The sequence below is a fragment of the Pungitius pungitius genome, chromosome 2, assembly GCF_949316345.1.
Source record: "Pungitius pungitius chromosome 2, fPunPun2.1, whole genome shotgun sequence".
Classification (NCBI taxonomy): domain Eukaryota; kingdom Metazoa; phylum Chordata; class Actinopteri; order Perciformes; family Gasterosteidae; genus Pungitius; species Pungitius pungitius.
Genome location: NC_084901.1, coordinates 11847787 through 11865535, shown reverse-complemented (window position 1 = coordinate 11865535; position 17749 = coordinate 11847787). Strand labels below are relative to the sequence as shown.

General features: G+C 42.9%; 1 protein-coding gene across 1 annotated transcript; it reads right to left on the bottom strand.

Annotated features, from left to right (window-relative positions):
- Positions 1 to 17003, bottom strand: mkln1 (muskelin 1, intracellular mediator containing kelch motifs). Its single transcript, XM_037462556.2, has 18 exons — positions 16857 to 17003; positions 15678 to 15747; positions 13988 to 14130; positions 12903 to 12991; positions 11067 to 11176; positions 10009 to 10201; positions 9773 to 9889; positions 9497 to 9562; positions 8848 to 8960; positions 8542 to 8754; positions 7908 to 8129; positions 7690 to 7819; positions 5233 to 5380; positions 4826 to 4940; positions 4387 to 4526; positions 3519 to 3621; positions 3218 to 3272; positions 1 to 2729 (listed from the first exon to the last, which is right to left on the bottom strand). Exons 1-18 carry the CDS (start codon positions 16934 to 16936, stop codon positions 2608 to 2610), a joined length of 2229 nt encoding a protein of 742 aa, XP_037318453.2. The 5' UTR covers positions 16937 to 17003; the 3' UTR covers positions 1 to 2607.
- Between the last annotated feature and the right edge of the window lie 746 nt (positions 17004 to 17749).

The following is a 17749-nucleotide window of genomic DNA, read 5'->3' as shown; positions in this document are numbered from 1 at the left end:
AACCTGAACAAAATACAATCTTTATTCCTTATATACATTACATACAATGCAACACTACAGGCCTTTCTACCCATTCTCTGTATCCACAATACCGCTCAGTGATCTGAGAGTACCAGCCTTAAAACTCCTGAGTCCCACGCAGGGGTTAAGAGAAGGGCAAGATGGAAATAAAACATGATAAGAAATGATCAAAATACCATTCCATCCATCACAGACCAGTAAAATAGCAAAAAGCTAAAGTAATATTTGGCATTGTGTTTTTACTTCTTTTTTTTAAACAAAAGGTGCTTTCAATTAGTCTTTTTAAATACAGTTTTCTTCTGGCACAAAATGAAAAACAAAGACTTCGGCAAGCAAGATGAGCCCCAAAGACATAAATTAATTGCTCACATTGCATCATCATTTCATCAAAAACAGGGATTCTTGTTTTGTCTTCTCTTCCATCAGCGATATGTTGAACAGTCGCGATGTAAAGCTGTACCCAAGCGGCCTCTACCTCGGTTCTACTTCCCTCCACCGATGACTTTAGGGATGTTTGTGTCAGAAAATAACTTCTCAAGTCTGGTGTGAAAACACGCCGGCGGGATGGAGAAATGCACAGCGACGCGCCGTGGAAATAACCACCTCCTGTATTCCAAAGCAGGACACATCAAGCGACCAGAGGGGGCCTCCTGGATTCACCAGGTAGAAATTCCTCATGAAGTGCATCCAACGCAAAAGCATCAACACATTCATTCCAAGCTCGTTGATCACTGCCACAGGTTTTCTTTTTGCCAACAGTAATTAAAAAGAAGTAGTTGGGTTGGTATTGAAAAATGTGCTTTCTTGCTGAGGATCAGGCTGGAAGATCAACACCAAACAGCTAGCTTTGCATAGAGAGCGGAAACAGCCAGCATGGGTTGGTCCAAATGGAACAACATCCACACCCAAAGCTCCCCAGTGAACACGTTGGTGTTACATTCAGTGTACAGACACGAGTGGTGTCCATCTCCTCAGATAAATCTCGGGTATCTTTGGAAAATGGTCAGTAGTCATTTTGGCGCCGTAGCCTCGACAGTGTCCTCTGCCTTCCATGGTTTTAGTCCACTTCTTCAAACAGTCATTTAGACAAAAAGAAGATGACGTGTTGAATGGGATGGACAAATTAGAGGCTGGCAGCATACTGAAATAAGCACAACGCAAAAGAAGCTAACAGCAAGGAACTACACTTAAAAGACAATTGAGCCCAACATCTAAATATTTTGTCTCACCTGTAGTGCTTCATGGATTTGGAAATTTGGGCTGAACTGTTCCTTTAACGAAACACACCCTGCCTGCAGCAGTATCAGACTGTCTACTGGGACTCTGTACGTAAGGAAAGCTGTTATCAATTAGCCTCTCTTTGTTTACATTAAACTTGGGTCAATAACTTGCATTATTGTGTTGTAATGGATGACCCTGGTTCTGCTTAAAGGGACAATAGAGATGTTTAGAAGTGGTTTGTCTAAGGTGCTTCTCCATAGTGAGTGGATTACTGAAGACACCGGACTCCTTTGATGATGATGATGATGATGATAAAAAATGTGTTTGTCAATGGAGTCCGGTGGCTTTGACAAGAGTATTATCTAGAAATGTACCAACAACCACACTTCCAAACATCAAAACCATCCCATGCAACTCGGCTGCAAGATCTGTTGCGGCACACTCATCTCTTGAAGACAAGAAGGAAAATATCCCCAATTATTTCATCACACTGAAGCAATTAAAGCCGGAAGGTTGGACTTTCATATGAAGAGCAAAAAAAGGAAGAACATGATCCACCACGGAATCGGTTCAACCCCCCCACAAAAAACTTAAATAACAAAATGAATCCCTATATGTATATTTACATATTCTGTACACCATTTAGAATTAAGTTGATTAACTATTGTGGGGAAAAAAAGCTACTTTTACAACCCAAACCAATATATAAAAGGTATATTTAGATATATATTAAGCTTTATCTTATAGAATAGTTCCGCTATTGTTACTGCAACACTATTCCATTGTTTTGGCCTAATGAATAGAGCTGAACAAGTTGCAGAGAAGCAAGCGAACCAAAATGAAAGTGTACATTAGGATTTAAATGTTACTAACAGCACAAATCTTACTGAACTTTCGCAACAATTGGCCAGAACCATGTTACATGTTTTACACGTGGAGGGAGGGAGGCCTGTACGGGTCTTGTGGGGGACATTTGAATGGACACAAACTCAAACCAGAAAAAAAAGATTGAAAACAAATGTGCGCATGTCATTTTCCCAAAGGAAAATAAAGAAATCCAAGTGAAAATGAAAAAACACCAGCAATGTTTAAAGGGGTTTCCAGAAACCTCTGCAAAAAAACAAAGGCTTCCTTGGAAAAAGGGAAATGAGTTTCACACATATCCAAATACCGTGTGTATGTGTGTGTGTGTTGTTAGTTGTGTCCGAGGCCGTCTGGAGTTCCAGATGTCAGCGTAATCCCACTAGATGAGTTCAGGAGTAGAAAAATAACTTGTCTCCGTCCCGACCGGGTGCCTATGGATGGGTGGGCGCTCAGACACTTTGCGGTGGGGAAGGGAAAGGTGTTAAAGGTGGGGGGGTGGGACTAAAGCGTGATGAGGTCGACCAAGTTTCCCTTGGGCGGCGTCATGCTGTCTGGGAAGAAGTTGACGAGTGTGTCAAAGAGCTGCGTCCGCTGAGCATACGTCTGGTCCACGTCTGAGAAACCTGAAGAAAAAACATCTGGTTTCAGGGGGAGCACGATGCTGCAGGACGCTACGGAACAGATGGAGGGCTTTCATCGGGTTTGTGTTGGGAGGCCTAGTGTCACGCTGTGTTCATGCATACACCAGTCGCATCTTCCCCACAGATTTAAACACAATGCGGTAAACTGTAAATGGACCCAGCGATGCATTACCAGGGCCGACCTTTAGCTTTTAACAGGCACAACAAGAACACGACTGGATGACTAAATGCATTGCTCTGCTTTTTTGTTGCAGTTTATATAGTTTGGATTTGAATCAAGGCATTTATTCTGTTCTATTTGTTTTATGTTTTTTTTTTATGTTGTTCATTCTGACCTTAAGTGCTCACTCTGTTTATACGGCCAATATATTGATGATTTAACAGTGTGGACACTCTGTTACTAAATAAAGTACTAACTAATATAGTGAACAAATGCAGTGAAGATGTAGTGCGCAACACACCCTCCTTACCCAGAGGGATGAAGTCAGAGCTGGACTTGAAGAGAGCCGAGGGCAGCAGCTGGAACTGAAGCAAGACAGTAAACATGAGGTGGTGTGGTGGACAAACAACCCCCCCCCCCCCCCCCCCCCCCAGCAGATGGCGCTGTTGCTGCTGCTTTAGCAGGTCTCTGTAACATTCAGCACACAAATAAGAGCTCTACATTTATATTTCCTTTTGGTTCATTTTCTCTCACATTTAAGCTCTTGGCCCCCTCTCCATACCAAGAAAACACCTACACAGAAGACCACTAACACAAAGAGAACCTGGTACCTCTTTGGTCTCTACGGGGTCAGCGTGGTCCACCGTCAGTGACAGGTCGTTCTGCAGGTATTTGAGCGCGCTCAGTGGCTCTGACTGGGCCTTCTCTTCGAACCTGGCCAATCAAAAACAGATGGGAACAAAACATGACCTCATGAAGTTGTTGTCACTCAGAGTTGAGCTGAGAGATGAGATGAGTCGGAGATGAGCGCGGAGCAAAAAAAAAAAAAAAAAAAAGAGCCAAGTCGACGTCGACGAAAGAGCAGCCAGCAGCGCCGGTAGTTGTTGTGAGTCACATGACGCAGGCAAAGACGTGCGCGAATACTGAATAAACTAAAAAAGTGTGTCAATGGCAAAATATGCAAAGTGTAATATGGCCCTGCTGCTGCTGCTGCTGCTGTTTACTCGTTATCCAGCTGATCGAGCTAGCGTTAGCTCTATCAGTAAAAACACATTTTCATTTTCCCGCCTTTGTATCGGACCAATCTGTTGTCTCGTATATATTTTGTGCTTTGTTCCATTTTGGTTATTGTTGACTAATACATTTTTTAATGTGTTGTACTCTTTAATGCTGTTGGTAGTGTAGTGCGCATATACTGTGGGTTGTACGGTAGTTGATGCTATGCCTGTAAAGGGAGACACACGGTGATCCATTAAACCAGCCCAGCTTACAAATGCCATTTTAAATTCATCTCATAGCTCTTGGTTATTTTTTTGCTGTATTTAGATGTGGCGTATACATTTACTTAACTTGCACTACAATTAGTGCCACCAAACCCTATTCATAACATCAGTATTGACTCTCGTAACAGAAGAGCGAACAATCAAAGACAGCCCATGACTGTGGCTGCTGAAATGCAAAGAAAAGTCTCGACCTGACCTGTATTTCCTGATGAGGTATTTGCAGTGGCGCAGCAGGTACTCCTTGGAGGGCCGACACAGTTTAAGGGACCAGAAGTCGTCCAGGCGCATCTTGGGAGAACATGACTTCCCAGGATTTCCCCCAAACAAGTAATGCACCTGGACACACACAGGAATACTACAGTTATAATGCACACTGGGTGCTACGTGACGTGTATTATGCTACCAATCGGTCTTCAAAATTAATCAGATGCCTCCATCTCCTCACATTGTTCTGTAAGTGCTAAAATAAGGGGTCATTTTCACCCTCTGACCGGTTTAGTGCGTTTTTTTGTTTTAGCTCCTGTAACATGTGTCTCTCCAGCAGCTCACGACGATACATCTTAACCTGATGCTTTGTGATCCAAAAGCTTTGAGGCGGACCCCTGAGATTGAGTGTGACAGTTTGCGTGTGGTACCTTATGCATCTCATCGTAGACCAGCTGGTGTGCAAAGCGAGGACACGGCTCCTCCTCTTGCAGAGCCTTGCTTGGGTTTTCTTTCACTGTCTGGTCGTTCTTGTACACACACGACCTGAAACAGACAAACGCATGTACACAAATAAATAGCAGGAAGCAGGTTTACTCAACACTTCCTGAAGCCTTTGAGGAAAAGCTGCTCAACAAATAGCTTGTTACATGTGCGCGCCCTTGCAGAGAGAAACAAGCGCACGTCTTTTTTCACCAGACATTGAGCACGGGAAAAGCTACTTAAATCAATGTAATGGAACAGCCTGTTCTTTCCGTGAGCACGCATGCTGAATATCTCAGCTACAAAGAGACGCTGAGTGTGATTAAGTGCGCGTGTCTTTCATTGACTCTCCTACCAGTTGTTGCGGGCAATGTCGTAGATCCAGAAGGAGTTTCGGACGTTCTCCTCGCGCTTGTCCTTGTCCTTGCTGAGGCCCGACAGCACGTGGATCTCGTTGAGCTCGGGGTCGATGGTGGCTCTCTGAGTGAAGCCCGTCATCGGCACTGTGGCGACAACGGCAAACATGAATGGACGTAGGGTTCAGCTCGGAGAAACGTAGTGGGACGGGTTTGATGAGCACCATTAATAATACGACTTTCTATTCCACTTAACAAAAAGTCAAGTTTAAGGAAGGAAAGAAAGCTACTCTATAACACAGCAACCGGGTGCCATGGCAACGGACTGAAGCAGAGAGGCTGACCGGCATGCAAATTCAACCTAATTCGTGCAGGGATTCATTTCCTCAACACCTGAGAGAATTTCAGCAACCGAAAGCCTAAATCTAATATGCGTTCGGCAATATTCCCATTTATTCTTTTATTGTCCGTCAACGGCAGCTTATTGCGATGGAATCATATATTGTTAGTGTTTCCCCGACCATTATATAGTGTGGGGGGGGTGGGGACGCACACGTGTGTGTGTGTATATGTATATATATATATATGTATATGCACACACACACACACACACCTGATTTCAGGCACATAGTTCAGCCCTATTACGTTATAGGTCAGACAGCGATTGTTTTCTCCGATATTGCTGAATTGGTGTGTCAGAAATCTGTTAAATTATAAACCACACACCATCTAACCAGAGCCAGTCAACAATACACATTTGTACAAACCGAATACTGGAGCTAGTCCAGCCTCATCTATGTCCATTAAATATGTCACAAAGCTGGGTTCAACAGACTTACATTTAAAGTCTGTGCCTAATTCGGAGGTGTTTGGTATCTCCAACCAGTTTTCTACTCTTTGTAGAGCAGGGAGAAGACGCACAACTGAGCCGAGTTAGGCCGGTTGTTTCCGTAGAGGCAACAGACTAGATTTTAAATGTCATTGCGGGGAAAACAAATTGAACTCATGAAGGGGATATCATCTATATGAGCTTAATCTGATCACACCTCCCAGCTCGGGCTGCGGGTCGACATGTCCAGAGAGACGCTGCCGCCAGACCACTGCACACGTCAACATCAGAGACCGATATGGCCCGAGAGAACAGTTTGTGCTTCCTTCCTGCCAAAACACATTCTGTTCTTTTTTGCTTCGTTTCACCCTTGCACACATTGGAATTGGTCAATGTCTTCCCCCCCCCCCCCCCCCCCCCTACCCGCCTCTGGCTGCTCCGGGACAGGGAGGTGAGCGGTCAGCAAACATAGGATCTGAGGTGGCCACATCTCAATCAGCAATGCGTTAACGTGCCCTTGAATGTATGTATAGCACACACACACTTAACTGAAGTAACATAATTTAAATAAATGTTAAAATGTTATCATGAAACAAATTCCCTTCGAAAATGTGCCCCATTTCAGTTGATACTTTGTGCAGCCTCCCTTGGCCAAGATAACCGCTCTGAGTCTTCTCTTGTGATGAGGTTGGTGAACACATGGCACTGGATCTGAGACCGTTCCTTCATGCATAATCTCTCCAGATCCTTTGGATTCCCAGGTTGATGCTTGTGGGTTCTCTTCTTTAGCTCCTCCCACAGAAAGGGTTTAGGTTGGGGGACTTTGATGACCATGTCAAAAGCTTTATTCTTTGGTCCGTGTGGAAGTGTTCTTCGGACTGTTATCCTGGCTGTCAGGTTTTCATTAATTATCTGCTAATATTTGATAATTAACAAGATGTTCGGGGCTTTTGGAAGAAAACCAGCCCCACCCCATTAAAGATCCAACACCATACTTCACAGTGGGTAGGAGGTGCTTCTCCGTATGACTATTTTTCTTTTTACGCCACATCCACCCCTGATGTTTCTTGGCAAAAAGCTCTAGTTTGGTCCCATCTGAATTCATTCACAGTCCATGTAACGTTTAGCAAACTGTAGGTGCTTTGGTTTGTTGTTGATTGACAGCAGAGGCTTTTTCCTGGCAACCCTCCCAAACAGCTTGTGTTGATGTAGGTGGGATCTGATGGTAGTTTTGGAAACTTTCTAACAAACCGTTGCAATTATTAATGCAATTTTTCACTGATCCAATTCGGATGGAATTCCTATTTTATCAAGTACCATGGTGCTGCTTGAGAATATCTAAACCAAAATTAGCTCACATACTGTAGCCAGTTGCGAGGCAGCAGCTGAGTCTCTCATCTTTGAGTGTAAAGCAATTCCTCTCATCACATTACACTGCTGCCAAAAGTTAGCGAGCACGTTCAAATAAGTGTAATTTTGCATGACCGGTGACGCACAAATGTGAATAATGGTGTGACGTGCGTCTAGCTGTTCACAGTGACAGTGTGTGCATAGAAAATAATGAAACAATTTTTTTTTTATAAGATTGATTGAAGTAAGACTTGCTAAATATAAACTGTGTGCTTACCCATGCCTGAGTCCTTCTTGGTGCCATCAGATATGATCTCTACATGGTCCCCGTCCACATCATAGCTGAAGAAATCATTGAGGTATGTCTTTGACCTCTGACCTCCAAACACATACAGACAGCGGTTTCTCTGTGGGAAACAGAAGAGACAAAACAGAATTACCATCCACGCTAACTGCGTTATAGTTGATTTGAACAGCAATAGAAAAGAGCCTCACGGTGTGGAAGAGCATGCAGTGGCCGATGCGGGACTGGACGTCCTCTGGCCCAGCGTTGCACGAGTCTTCCCGCAGGAGGCTCCACGTCCCAGCGTGACAGTGGTAGGCGTAAAGGCCGCTGAACTGAGGCTCTGACGTCCGACTGTCCTCCACGCTGCCGTTACACGTCAAGATGCGGCCGCCAAATGTGTAGATCATGTGCTTCTCCGAGTCCATGCACATCTGTCGGCGATAGGAGCCGGAGGGAACAAGTTCATCAAAGAATACTTATTACAAAAGTTCTGTCTTGAAGAAAACCAAAAAAAGTTGAGGCAAGTTGTTGCTTTGAAACAAGAACAGATTCTGTTCTTTCCAGACTTTGTTAAAGTTTAAGCTAGAGCTTCGCAATGAGATCTTAGTGTACTTTTCTCTGTTCAACACGTTGCTACAGAGACAGTGTGTGAAGCTCTGAGCTCTAACAACCTGCACTCAACACTGAGAGCGCCTAATGAGTGAGTCTTGTTGCTCTGCTAATACGCTGTCCCAGACACATACACGTTATCTACTACTCTATTAACTGTTAAACCGCTGAACGGCATGCTGGGTACAGCATCCATTGAATTGGATGTGTAAATTAAATATTACAAGCAGCTACCTGGTGGTCAAACACCAGCTTGGGGCCTCCATCAGCGGACGTGTCCTCGCTGAGTAGCGTCCAGGTGTTGGCGTCGATGTCGTAGCGGTAGAAGTCGCTCTTCAGGGACTTGCTGTTCCTCACGCTGGAGTCTAGGTACCGGCCCAAAGTGTAGATCTGACGCCGCTGAGAGTCGATGCACATCTTGTGGCACGAGCGGGCACTGGGACCGCTCTGATTGGTAAGGGCCAAAACAAAGCTCAATAACCACTTGTGTATTATTATTATTTTTCTTTCTTAGACAACACGTTTTGTGACTCAACTCACCTCTTTTTCTGTGTCTCTGGAGATGCAGGACCACTGGTTCTCCTGAACACTGTAAGCCCAGAAGTCAGCCAGGTCCTGTGTGCCGTCCCAGCCCCCAAACAGGTAAACAGTCTCTGTAGGAATAGAGCAAGTGGACAAACATTAGAACTCCCCTTCTGGATCTCCATTGTGCTTTGGAAAGCTTCGCCTGCAGCCAGCTGAACTCCAGCTCTGCATCAAGGGAGAAGAGAATGCAGTGTAGTGTGTGTAACTGAATGACGCAGCATTTCAACTTTAGATCATAATCATTATTAACTCAATACTAGGAAATTATTACTAAAGATCAGGATCAGGTTGATGTTCTGTCTTACAGCCACATTTTCTTTTACTAGCTCCACGACTATGGAGCCAAATCCATGTAAAAAATTCTGTTCATTCTAAAAAGAAATGTGAACCTGAAAGTTGAATCAAGTTGTGATTCATCATATTCACTTTGAAGCGAAATGCCCTCAGGCCCGTTGTTTTTGGAGGAGACCGTTCTCAAGGTGGATGGGACAGGGAGGGAGGGTAGGATGATTTCATTAGGCTTTAATGGAGTCTGAGTAGGAGGATATGAGTCATAGCCTCGGGCTAAACAGCCAAGTCGTAACACTGGCTTCATGGGTCTCACCGGTCTGGACGTCAATCACCATTTGATGGCCTCCCCTCATCCCAGGTCTGTTGTCGTCCCCGTCACCTGAGAAGAAGAGACGGGTGAGGAGACAGAGTGGCAGGTGAGTGTGGAAGATGAGAGAGATGAAGTGAGAAAAGGGATTGTGGGAAATCGTGCGATGGGACGAGCAGAGGGAAGCATGGCTTTAGCTTTGTGGCAGCAAAGCTTTTACAGTCTATTGAGTGTTTGATCGACAAATTGGGGAAAAACTCCCACTTAAAGAAATGTTCTCACTGTTTAGGTCGTCTCGGTTGACTTCTTGGGGGCCTGAGCCTTTGTTGCATTTCGGGATGATCTGACTCCACCGGGGCTTATACTCCTGCTGGCTTATATACTGGTTAAATAAACCATCTAGTGAGGAGAGAAGAGGACGGAATATGGCAAAAGATCATCACACAGGCAGAACTAAAAAAGGATTAAAATGGTACCATTGCAACTTCTAATTGTTTTTAGCAGGGCGAGCACCGTACCTCTTACAGCTTTGTCTATGAGCTCCTCGCATGCGTCAAAGTCTCCTTGCAGCACCAGCCGGTCGTGCAGGTGGGTGAGCATTGGGTGCTCCAGCGCTATCCGGGTCTTCTTCTGCAACGACTCAAAGGCCTCTGTGTAGTTATGTTGTCGGAAGTGCTTGAGGCAGAGACGGATGGCTTCCTGTTCTCTGTACTGTTAGGGAACAATGGAGAGGAAAAAGTTGAAGGCAGATTAATGGAACAGCGATAGGCTGAAATCTCCAGGTAGCCACGACCAGTCTGGAGCTGTTCATGTAAACCTATTAACACAAAAAAGCGTGGTTCTACAGGCTTATTTATCCTTTAAGATGGCACTAAATTCCAAATACAGAACTTTCCTAGAAGTTATTAAAGTTCCACTTTGGGTGTTGTTAGACGTACCAAAACAGTGTGCGTTTTTATAAACTATATAATTAATACAAAATAAAACGTCTTGTTTGGCGGTTCCGGGGTGTGCCAACGTCTGCAGACAAAGTGAGTCTCTCTTACATCGCCTTGACCCTCCCTCAACCACATCGCCTCCAAAACAGTTACACACAATTCCCTACATCATGTCCCAGGCTTAGAAGGCACAAGAACAAATCACAGTGTTACCACCACCCAGCCCCACTAAAGTTTTGAGATTCCCACTGGTTTGTTAAAAGAACAGCGTTCCCCTAGGTTCACAACTTCAGACGCGCAGGGAGGTGTAGTCGAGTCGGACAGAAGGGTCGGCTGATGGGTCGGCTGATGGGTCGCTGTCACCTGGCGGGCCGTACGCACTCCGGCGGGCCGGATGTATGTCCGCTGATGTTTTGTAGCGGAATCGCCGTGCGTATTCAACACTTTTTCAGGGGGGCGGGGACCCCGCTGTTATAATGGAAGTTCATACACATTTCAAGAAACTGCTTGTGGGTCGTGCTTAAGAACATCTGTTTTAAAGAGACGGAGACTCCTGCCGGCTGATTTATCCATCATGCTAGAGAATCAGGCCAGCTGGAGTGGTTAGTCGTTTTTAGTCCTTTACCCCAGCTTCTTACCTTGCTGTACCAGTTAAGGCAGGGCTGCACTACATCGGGATCTTCGATACCGTGCAGCTCAATATACCAGATGCTGAAATTGAAACTAGGACCCCAAGACATCAGAGGGACTGCAACACAGAGCAAGACACGATCGATGAATAAAAATAGGAGACAAACATGCTACATATCTTTTTACATATCTCATATCTTCCAACCAAGACCACCAACGTCGCCATAATTTGTTTATCAGATTAACATAGCACAAAAAGAAAATTTGTTGTTAGGGTGTTGTTTCTAATGCTTCTTGACAATACCTCTTATAGTAGGGCTGCACAATTATGGCCAAAATCAAAATCACACACATCGCACACATCTTTGCATTAGACCGGTACTTATCATGGTGCACCATGTAGAAGGAAACTATAAATAAAATAGTATCAACACTTTTTACCCAAAATTAAATCAACAGAGCACCGCTTTCACTTCCATATTGTGTTACATTCCAGGTAATGTCCACGTCTTCGCATCAAAATAAAACTTAAACAGTTCTTATTTACCTGAAGTAAAATTTATATTTCATATATATATATGGTCTCTGGCCTAATGAAATGTGATTGCAGACAGAACTTTCTTTGGGGCTGCCGCTGCCACAGCATGCATTTTAAACCTGAATATTGCTGATGATCGTTGTTTGGTGGATAGGATGATTCAAGAAACAAGGCATATTGGCAATTTATAAATTATACAATATATTAAATTAACAAGCAGGAGCAGCGGCGGAGTTTGAAAGAACCATACACAGCCACAACAGCCTGACACAGCCTGACTCTTCATGCTGATCACACGCTGCAGAGGGATGGCATCCAATTCTTCAAAAAGCATTTGTTCCAAGTCACCAATGTGGTTGTGGTTCTCCTCCTGGGACTGACTTGCATAATCTCATCCTGATATATATATATATATATATATATATATCTTCTTTGAGATTGCCTACAATGATGACAATTCATCTTCTTCACACTTTGGACCCATGACCCAACAGCTGTAGGCAGAATCTGGTCTTGTTGTTGAACATAGCGTTCCTCCACATGTTCAGGTTCCGGTGCACATGATGCCGAGAGCAAACAGGCATGACGGTGAAGGCCCGTTAAGACAGCCTGATACCAGAGAAGATTTGATACATTTTTCATGGCCGCAACCCAAATACTAAGCGCTGCTGTTCATCCCACAAATGCATTATTCTTACAAATGCAACACCATCTGAAAAGGGAAATAAACAGGGCTTCCAAAAGTATCAAATGTACCACCGTACTACTCTAAAGCTGGCTATGACAATGATTATGAGTCAGTTCCCAGACAAGTAGTCATTGCAAAATGATATCACTAAAACCACAATGGTTGCATGACCAGCACCAAGGACAGCACCACACATTAATAAAACATGACGCAGACGGATCAGCACCATGGACAGCTCTGTCTACACAACACATGGAGCTGAATTTCATTGTGAGCTCTTGTATTGTAACTCCATACGGGCCAACATAGCTTTATGATTTCACTACCTGGAGCTGGAAGACAATTCAGGAAAACAACTTAACTCATATGATAAAAATAATCGTTTACCTAAATTACACACAAAGGGAAAATTATGCTGTCAAGGTAAAATGGGAGCAGCTTGTTTAAAACTGGTTCTTTAAAAGTTTTTAATTCACGCAGGCTTATTCATCTGAATTAATTTATTAAATTCCTTTTGCCAAGGCGTATTTCCCTTCAAATCGTCCAGAGCCCCGGGGCACAGAGTAATACGGAGGCTTATGTATCAACCACAGACACGTGACAAACCACACAGCTCACCTATTTTGACAAATCTGCAGGGAAACATCTGCTCATCGATCTTGTGCTTTAAGGTAAACGTTTCCTTGTTGTAGTCATTCTTAAGGCCACTGGAATAGAGAGAAAAAGGTAAAAATGGGCAGAGATAAAGCAGCTGTTTAAAAAAATTGCAATAATCGCTGAGATGCCGACCACATACAGATGCCGGTACAGTTGGGATAGTTGTCTAAAGATGGCTGTAACTTATTTCGGCAGTTATTTGTTATATTATTTTTCAGTTACCACCAGAGCTGGCAGATGATTGAAAAAAAAAATTCCTTTTTCCCCACAATAAAGTTTTTCCAAAAATTGTGTGACTTTAAGTTTCACGAGAATACAATTCAACATCGAGGTATTCTGCCCAAATCCCATAAATGATTTAATGATGCACTGAATGGCAAACTACTTTCTCAAAATTATTCATGCTTAAGTCATTGCACCCCAATGCCGAGAATTGATCACCAATGGTAATAAGTCAATATTTCGGGGTAATGCGGTGTCGTCAACGGGCAGACGTGCAGGAATGCAACTGATAGAGGAAACACTGGATATTATGATGTAATGTACTTTATTCAGCTGTGAGAGTATATTGACGTTCTAATGATTACTACTAACCCAACCTACAACAAACCCAACCGTCATCCAACCCCAAAGTTTCAAGTCGTAAAGTGGAAACATGAACATGTGGTTTGTTGTTGGAGTTTTTAAAGGAAATGTGCGCTGGTTTGGAGTTCTTTCTCTGATTTATGGGGCATTCTAGTGAATTTTTCCCACCACGTTAATACAGCGCATACGGCCAATGAACGAAAGTGAAACAGAATTAGAATATCTGACCAGTACAGGTTTATTACAGAAATTAAATCTTAATGGTACAGAGAGTGGTGGACCAAAGTGGCCTACTTTAACCAGTGACATTATAGCAATTGGTAACAGCCGTCTATCACTGCCCAAAAGCTTCAAACAATCCTCTCAAAAGATAAGAAAAAAAAGACAACATTTAGCATACTAATTTGACACTGAAACTGCAATAATCAAAACCAAATACATGGACTGGCTTCATATCTTACCTGGACAAAAGCTCTGTCATGTTTTCTTCACTCATCCCACCAAAGACTTTAAACTTCTTGAGGTTGCATACGTGAGTCTTCTCATACTTTCCGAAGGTGATGCTCTGAACAATTGCCGGCCTTTCCAATTTCAAGATTAGAAACTGAAAAGAGATGAAGACAGCAGTGAGGAAATAGACTGAAGGAAAAGGGCAAAGTTATGATTCCGCAGTTACGCTGCATTCACAAGTCACTGGTGCTCTGACAAGACAGGAAACCTACTGACACATCACCAGTCAACTGACAACAGGCCAGAACATGGAAACAACATCCCGTATCCCATAAACTAAATATGTGCATGGTTCTCAACCATTAAACCAACCAACCAAGACATTAACATGGAATGTTTTGAGAGTGGCTTGCACAACCTGGTAAATGGTTAACCTTTGTTTTGTGTTGTTTTATGTCCTCTAGGTATAACAGACTCTGGTTTAATCAATAATTTAAATCGATAATCAAGATACACAATGAGAAACAACTTGCTGCATGTTCCCTCTGAATGTATACTCTGTCAGACTTTATGTTCCCTGAGCCCATAAAAGGGTTCATACACATTTCAACCAATGGATTTCCATGACTTTTAACAAAATTTCCATGACCAAAAATGATGTAAAATCTCAGTGTTTGCTTTGGAGAATTCCAAAGTGTTCCCCCTACCATTCAATTAGGCCACAAGAAAGTATTTTTTTCTTTTTTTAAACAAACCAACAAACATATGATAAAAAAATGTTTACGTGTATGTAGGTGTGCGTGTCAGAACCCTTTTGAGATGGAAAACATAAGGGGGGCAAATGAAATAACAGATATATATGTCTGTGTGTATGTAACCGTAGGGTTACATTTGTTTCCTTGCAAAAGTTTTTTTTTTTTTAGAACAAACAAGTGAACAAATAAGATAATTTTCAATATGATTGGCTAGTGTGATGTCTGAAAAAACGTAATAAAAGATGACCAGATGGAGTGGTGGTATGTGTAAGTTGCGGGTCGAGGTAGATTTCATATTGAGAGGTGATCCTAAATCAAGTTTTTCCACTGTGCGATATGTATATTGTTCCTTGAGTTCCAGTTCATGAGGATAGTTTTCTTCATGATAGGTATGGCCACCAGGGGTAATCGCTGGTTTATTTTGCACAGGTTTGTTGTTAAAATGTCTCCTAGGGCAGGAGATAATGGGACAAGTCAGCTCAGGAAAAAAGTTTTCAACTGATGTGCAGCACCAAGTCGCATGAATGTAGCTATCCGGGCTATTTTGAGTGCAGTGTGCACAGATGTCTGACCTGAATCCCATCCCATCAACAATTTTTGCCTAGTGTAAGGAATTCTGTGATGAATTTTATACTGTATTAATTGCAAATTGACATTACTAGTCATGAACTAGATCCAGGTTTTTTTCTATGACTATACAATTCCTGCCCTATGTTCACTCAGATGTTCTCACAGCCCCTACGCTCCCCAAGCCCATGGGTTCACTCAGACTGTATGTATCTCCAAGCAGTATTCATTATCATAGTTCATACACCTACGGTATAAACAAACAAAACAAGCCTCCCATAAATGCAGTAAATGCACGCTGACAATTCCACTGTGCGGCTCCATCTGGAGCAGTGAGGTCAAGGGAAGGGACAGTTTGCTGAAAAGGCACTGGGCCTACCTGTGGAGGGTAGTTGCTTTCAGAAGACCACCTGGACGACTGATCATTGGGTTTGTCCACCAAGATATTCCTAAAAAAACACCCACAAAGAAACAGTAGAGTCAATTTGGAGCACAAAACTGGAGACAGTCGACCATGTTTTTTTCTAAGCTAGGATCCAGTAACCAGAGTTTACTTTGGGAGCAGAATAGACGTATGTAAAGTATGTGTATATGGGTAACGTTATGTAGGTTAGAGCTACTAGTATACAGGCGATAAATTAACCATGTAGCAATTAAACCTTTGCTTATGCAGGCCAACTAGAGTGTGCAAGAAGATCAACCAGGTTCATTAAATTAATGTAATGTTAGTACAGTAGGGTTCATTTAAGCTAGCAGACAGTTATTGATAGTTAACCTTAGCTATTATTGGTATCAGCTATAGCTAACTTAACCTGTGCGAGGCTGAACTAGCAGAATGCTCTGAAACTATGCGTGACTTCACTTGTAAATTGTAACATTGGAAGGGGTTTTGTGCATGCCATTCCCTAACCATTTGTTTTTTAAACACATATTCCAGATGGCCGGTGGATAAGGCGGTTTGCTATTGCTGCTAAAGCGGAGGTCTTTAGTTAGCCAACAGCAGCTAAGTTAGTTACTTTAGCTCTGGGAGAAAATGCAGCTGACGGGGACGTTCGTTTCTTACAAACGAGGGTGCCGGAGGGACCTGCTGAATCAGACTCGGATAATGAGGTTGTGATTTGAGGGGTTATTTGCTCAGGATTGTAACGAATTGAACGAAGTGTCAGTTCAAAGTAATGGAGGCTGCTGATCAAAAACCTTACCTCGCACACCGTTATTTAATAGAGCAGTGCACAAGCTGCTGATTGTTATCTGTTGAATAATCTAAACGACTTGAAAATAACTAACGTCACACGTCCTCAACGAGACATCATATTGTCGCCCCATTAAACGCTTTGAAAGATCAGCACCACCATCACCATAGGGCGACAACGTATCAACACCCAACGCCCCTACCGCCACTAACGAAGCTAACGCTAGTTAGCTGCGGCGGGTCGCAGAGGAGCTAGGCCAGTCGGGCCGGCTGGGACAAACACTGGTGCATTGAAGCGATGAAAGACCACTTGTGTCTACACAACCTAATGCTTAGGGCGGACCAACTAACGTGTGCATTACTCACTCGGGTAAATATGTAGAGGAGTAAGAGCTCCATTTAAAAATGCTGAAAGTGAGGACTCCGCTCTCAGGAACGACAGCCATCTTGTTGCACAAAATAACAAGCAGCGGGAGGCCAGCGAGGAAGGAGCGGTGACAGCCCTTAAAGAGACAGTACAACGTGTTCGCTTCTGTTGCAATGAGGAAGACTAGAGGACAACACTACAGCACAGTAATGCCATATTTCCCATAGTCCTGATAATATCAGCTATCAAATATGTTTTTTACTTTTATAAACTGTAGTTTAAGAGCAAGTCGGTTTCCAAAAAAATGAATAATAATGAAACATAACTACTCAAGTGCATCGAATAACAATTTAGGAATGTTGTGGTACACACAGTTTTGACAAAAACATAATGTATTTTAAAAACGGAACAGTTCTCTTTCCAAAAACGCCAATCATTCATAGAAGTTGCTGTAACTTTGTTGCCTGATTAATTTCCCTGGAGGCCAAGAATGAGCTGTTGTATGATAAAAATGCTTTTACAACGGTTGGAAACTTGACAGGTGATCTTCAAGACACCCTCAAATTCAAGTAAAAAAGCAGTACCACGTTAAAGCTTTTGACATGTCAGCTAATAGCCTGATCAACTGAATAGGGGACTAAATTGCCAAAACGTTTCCCAGGGTTTTTAAGGGCCCTGTTGAATTTGTATGCGCAGCTTGGTTGGTAATATGGTTCATTTGTTGCAAATGATTTATAACTGGAAAGAACATATTGGTATTATTGGTATAATATATCTGAATATATTGCAGATAAAGTCCACAGCAATAACATACTTGTGACCTTTAATGTATTTCTCTTAACATTCTATTCATTAAAATCTATTGAAAATAAAATCTCCAAAGGTTATTACT

Excerpts from the sequence above, each read along its gene's own strand:
- mkln1 (XM_037462556.2), bottom strand. The coding sequence starts at position 16,936 with ATGGCTGTCGTTCCTGAGAGCGGAGTCCTCACTTTCAGCATTTTTAAA. Across the intron at positions 8,130-8,541 it reads AGCTGGTGTTTGACCACCAG|ATGTGCATGGACTCGGAGAA; the intron begins GTAGCTGCTTGT and ends TATCGCCGACAG. Across the intron at positions 5,381-7,689 it reads CAAGAAGGACTCAGGCATGG|TGCCGATGACGGGCTTCACT; the intron begins GTAAGCACACAG and ends TTGTCGCCACAG.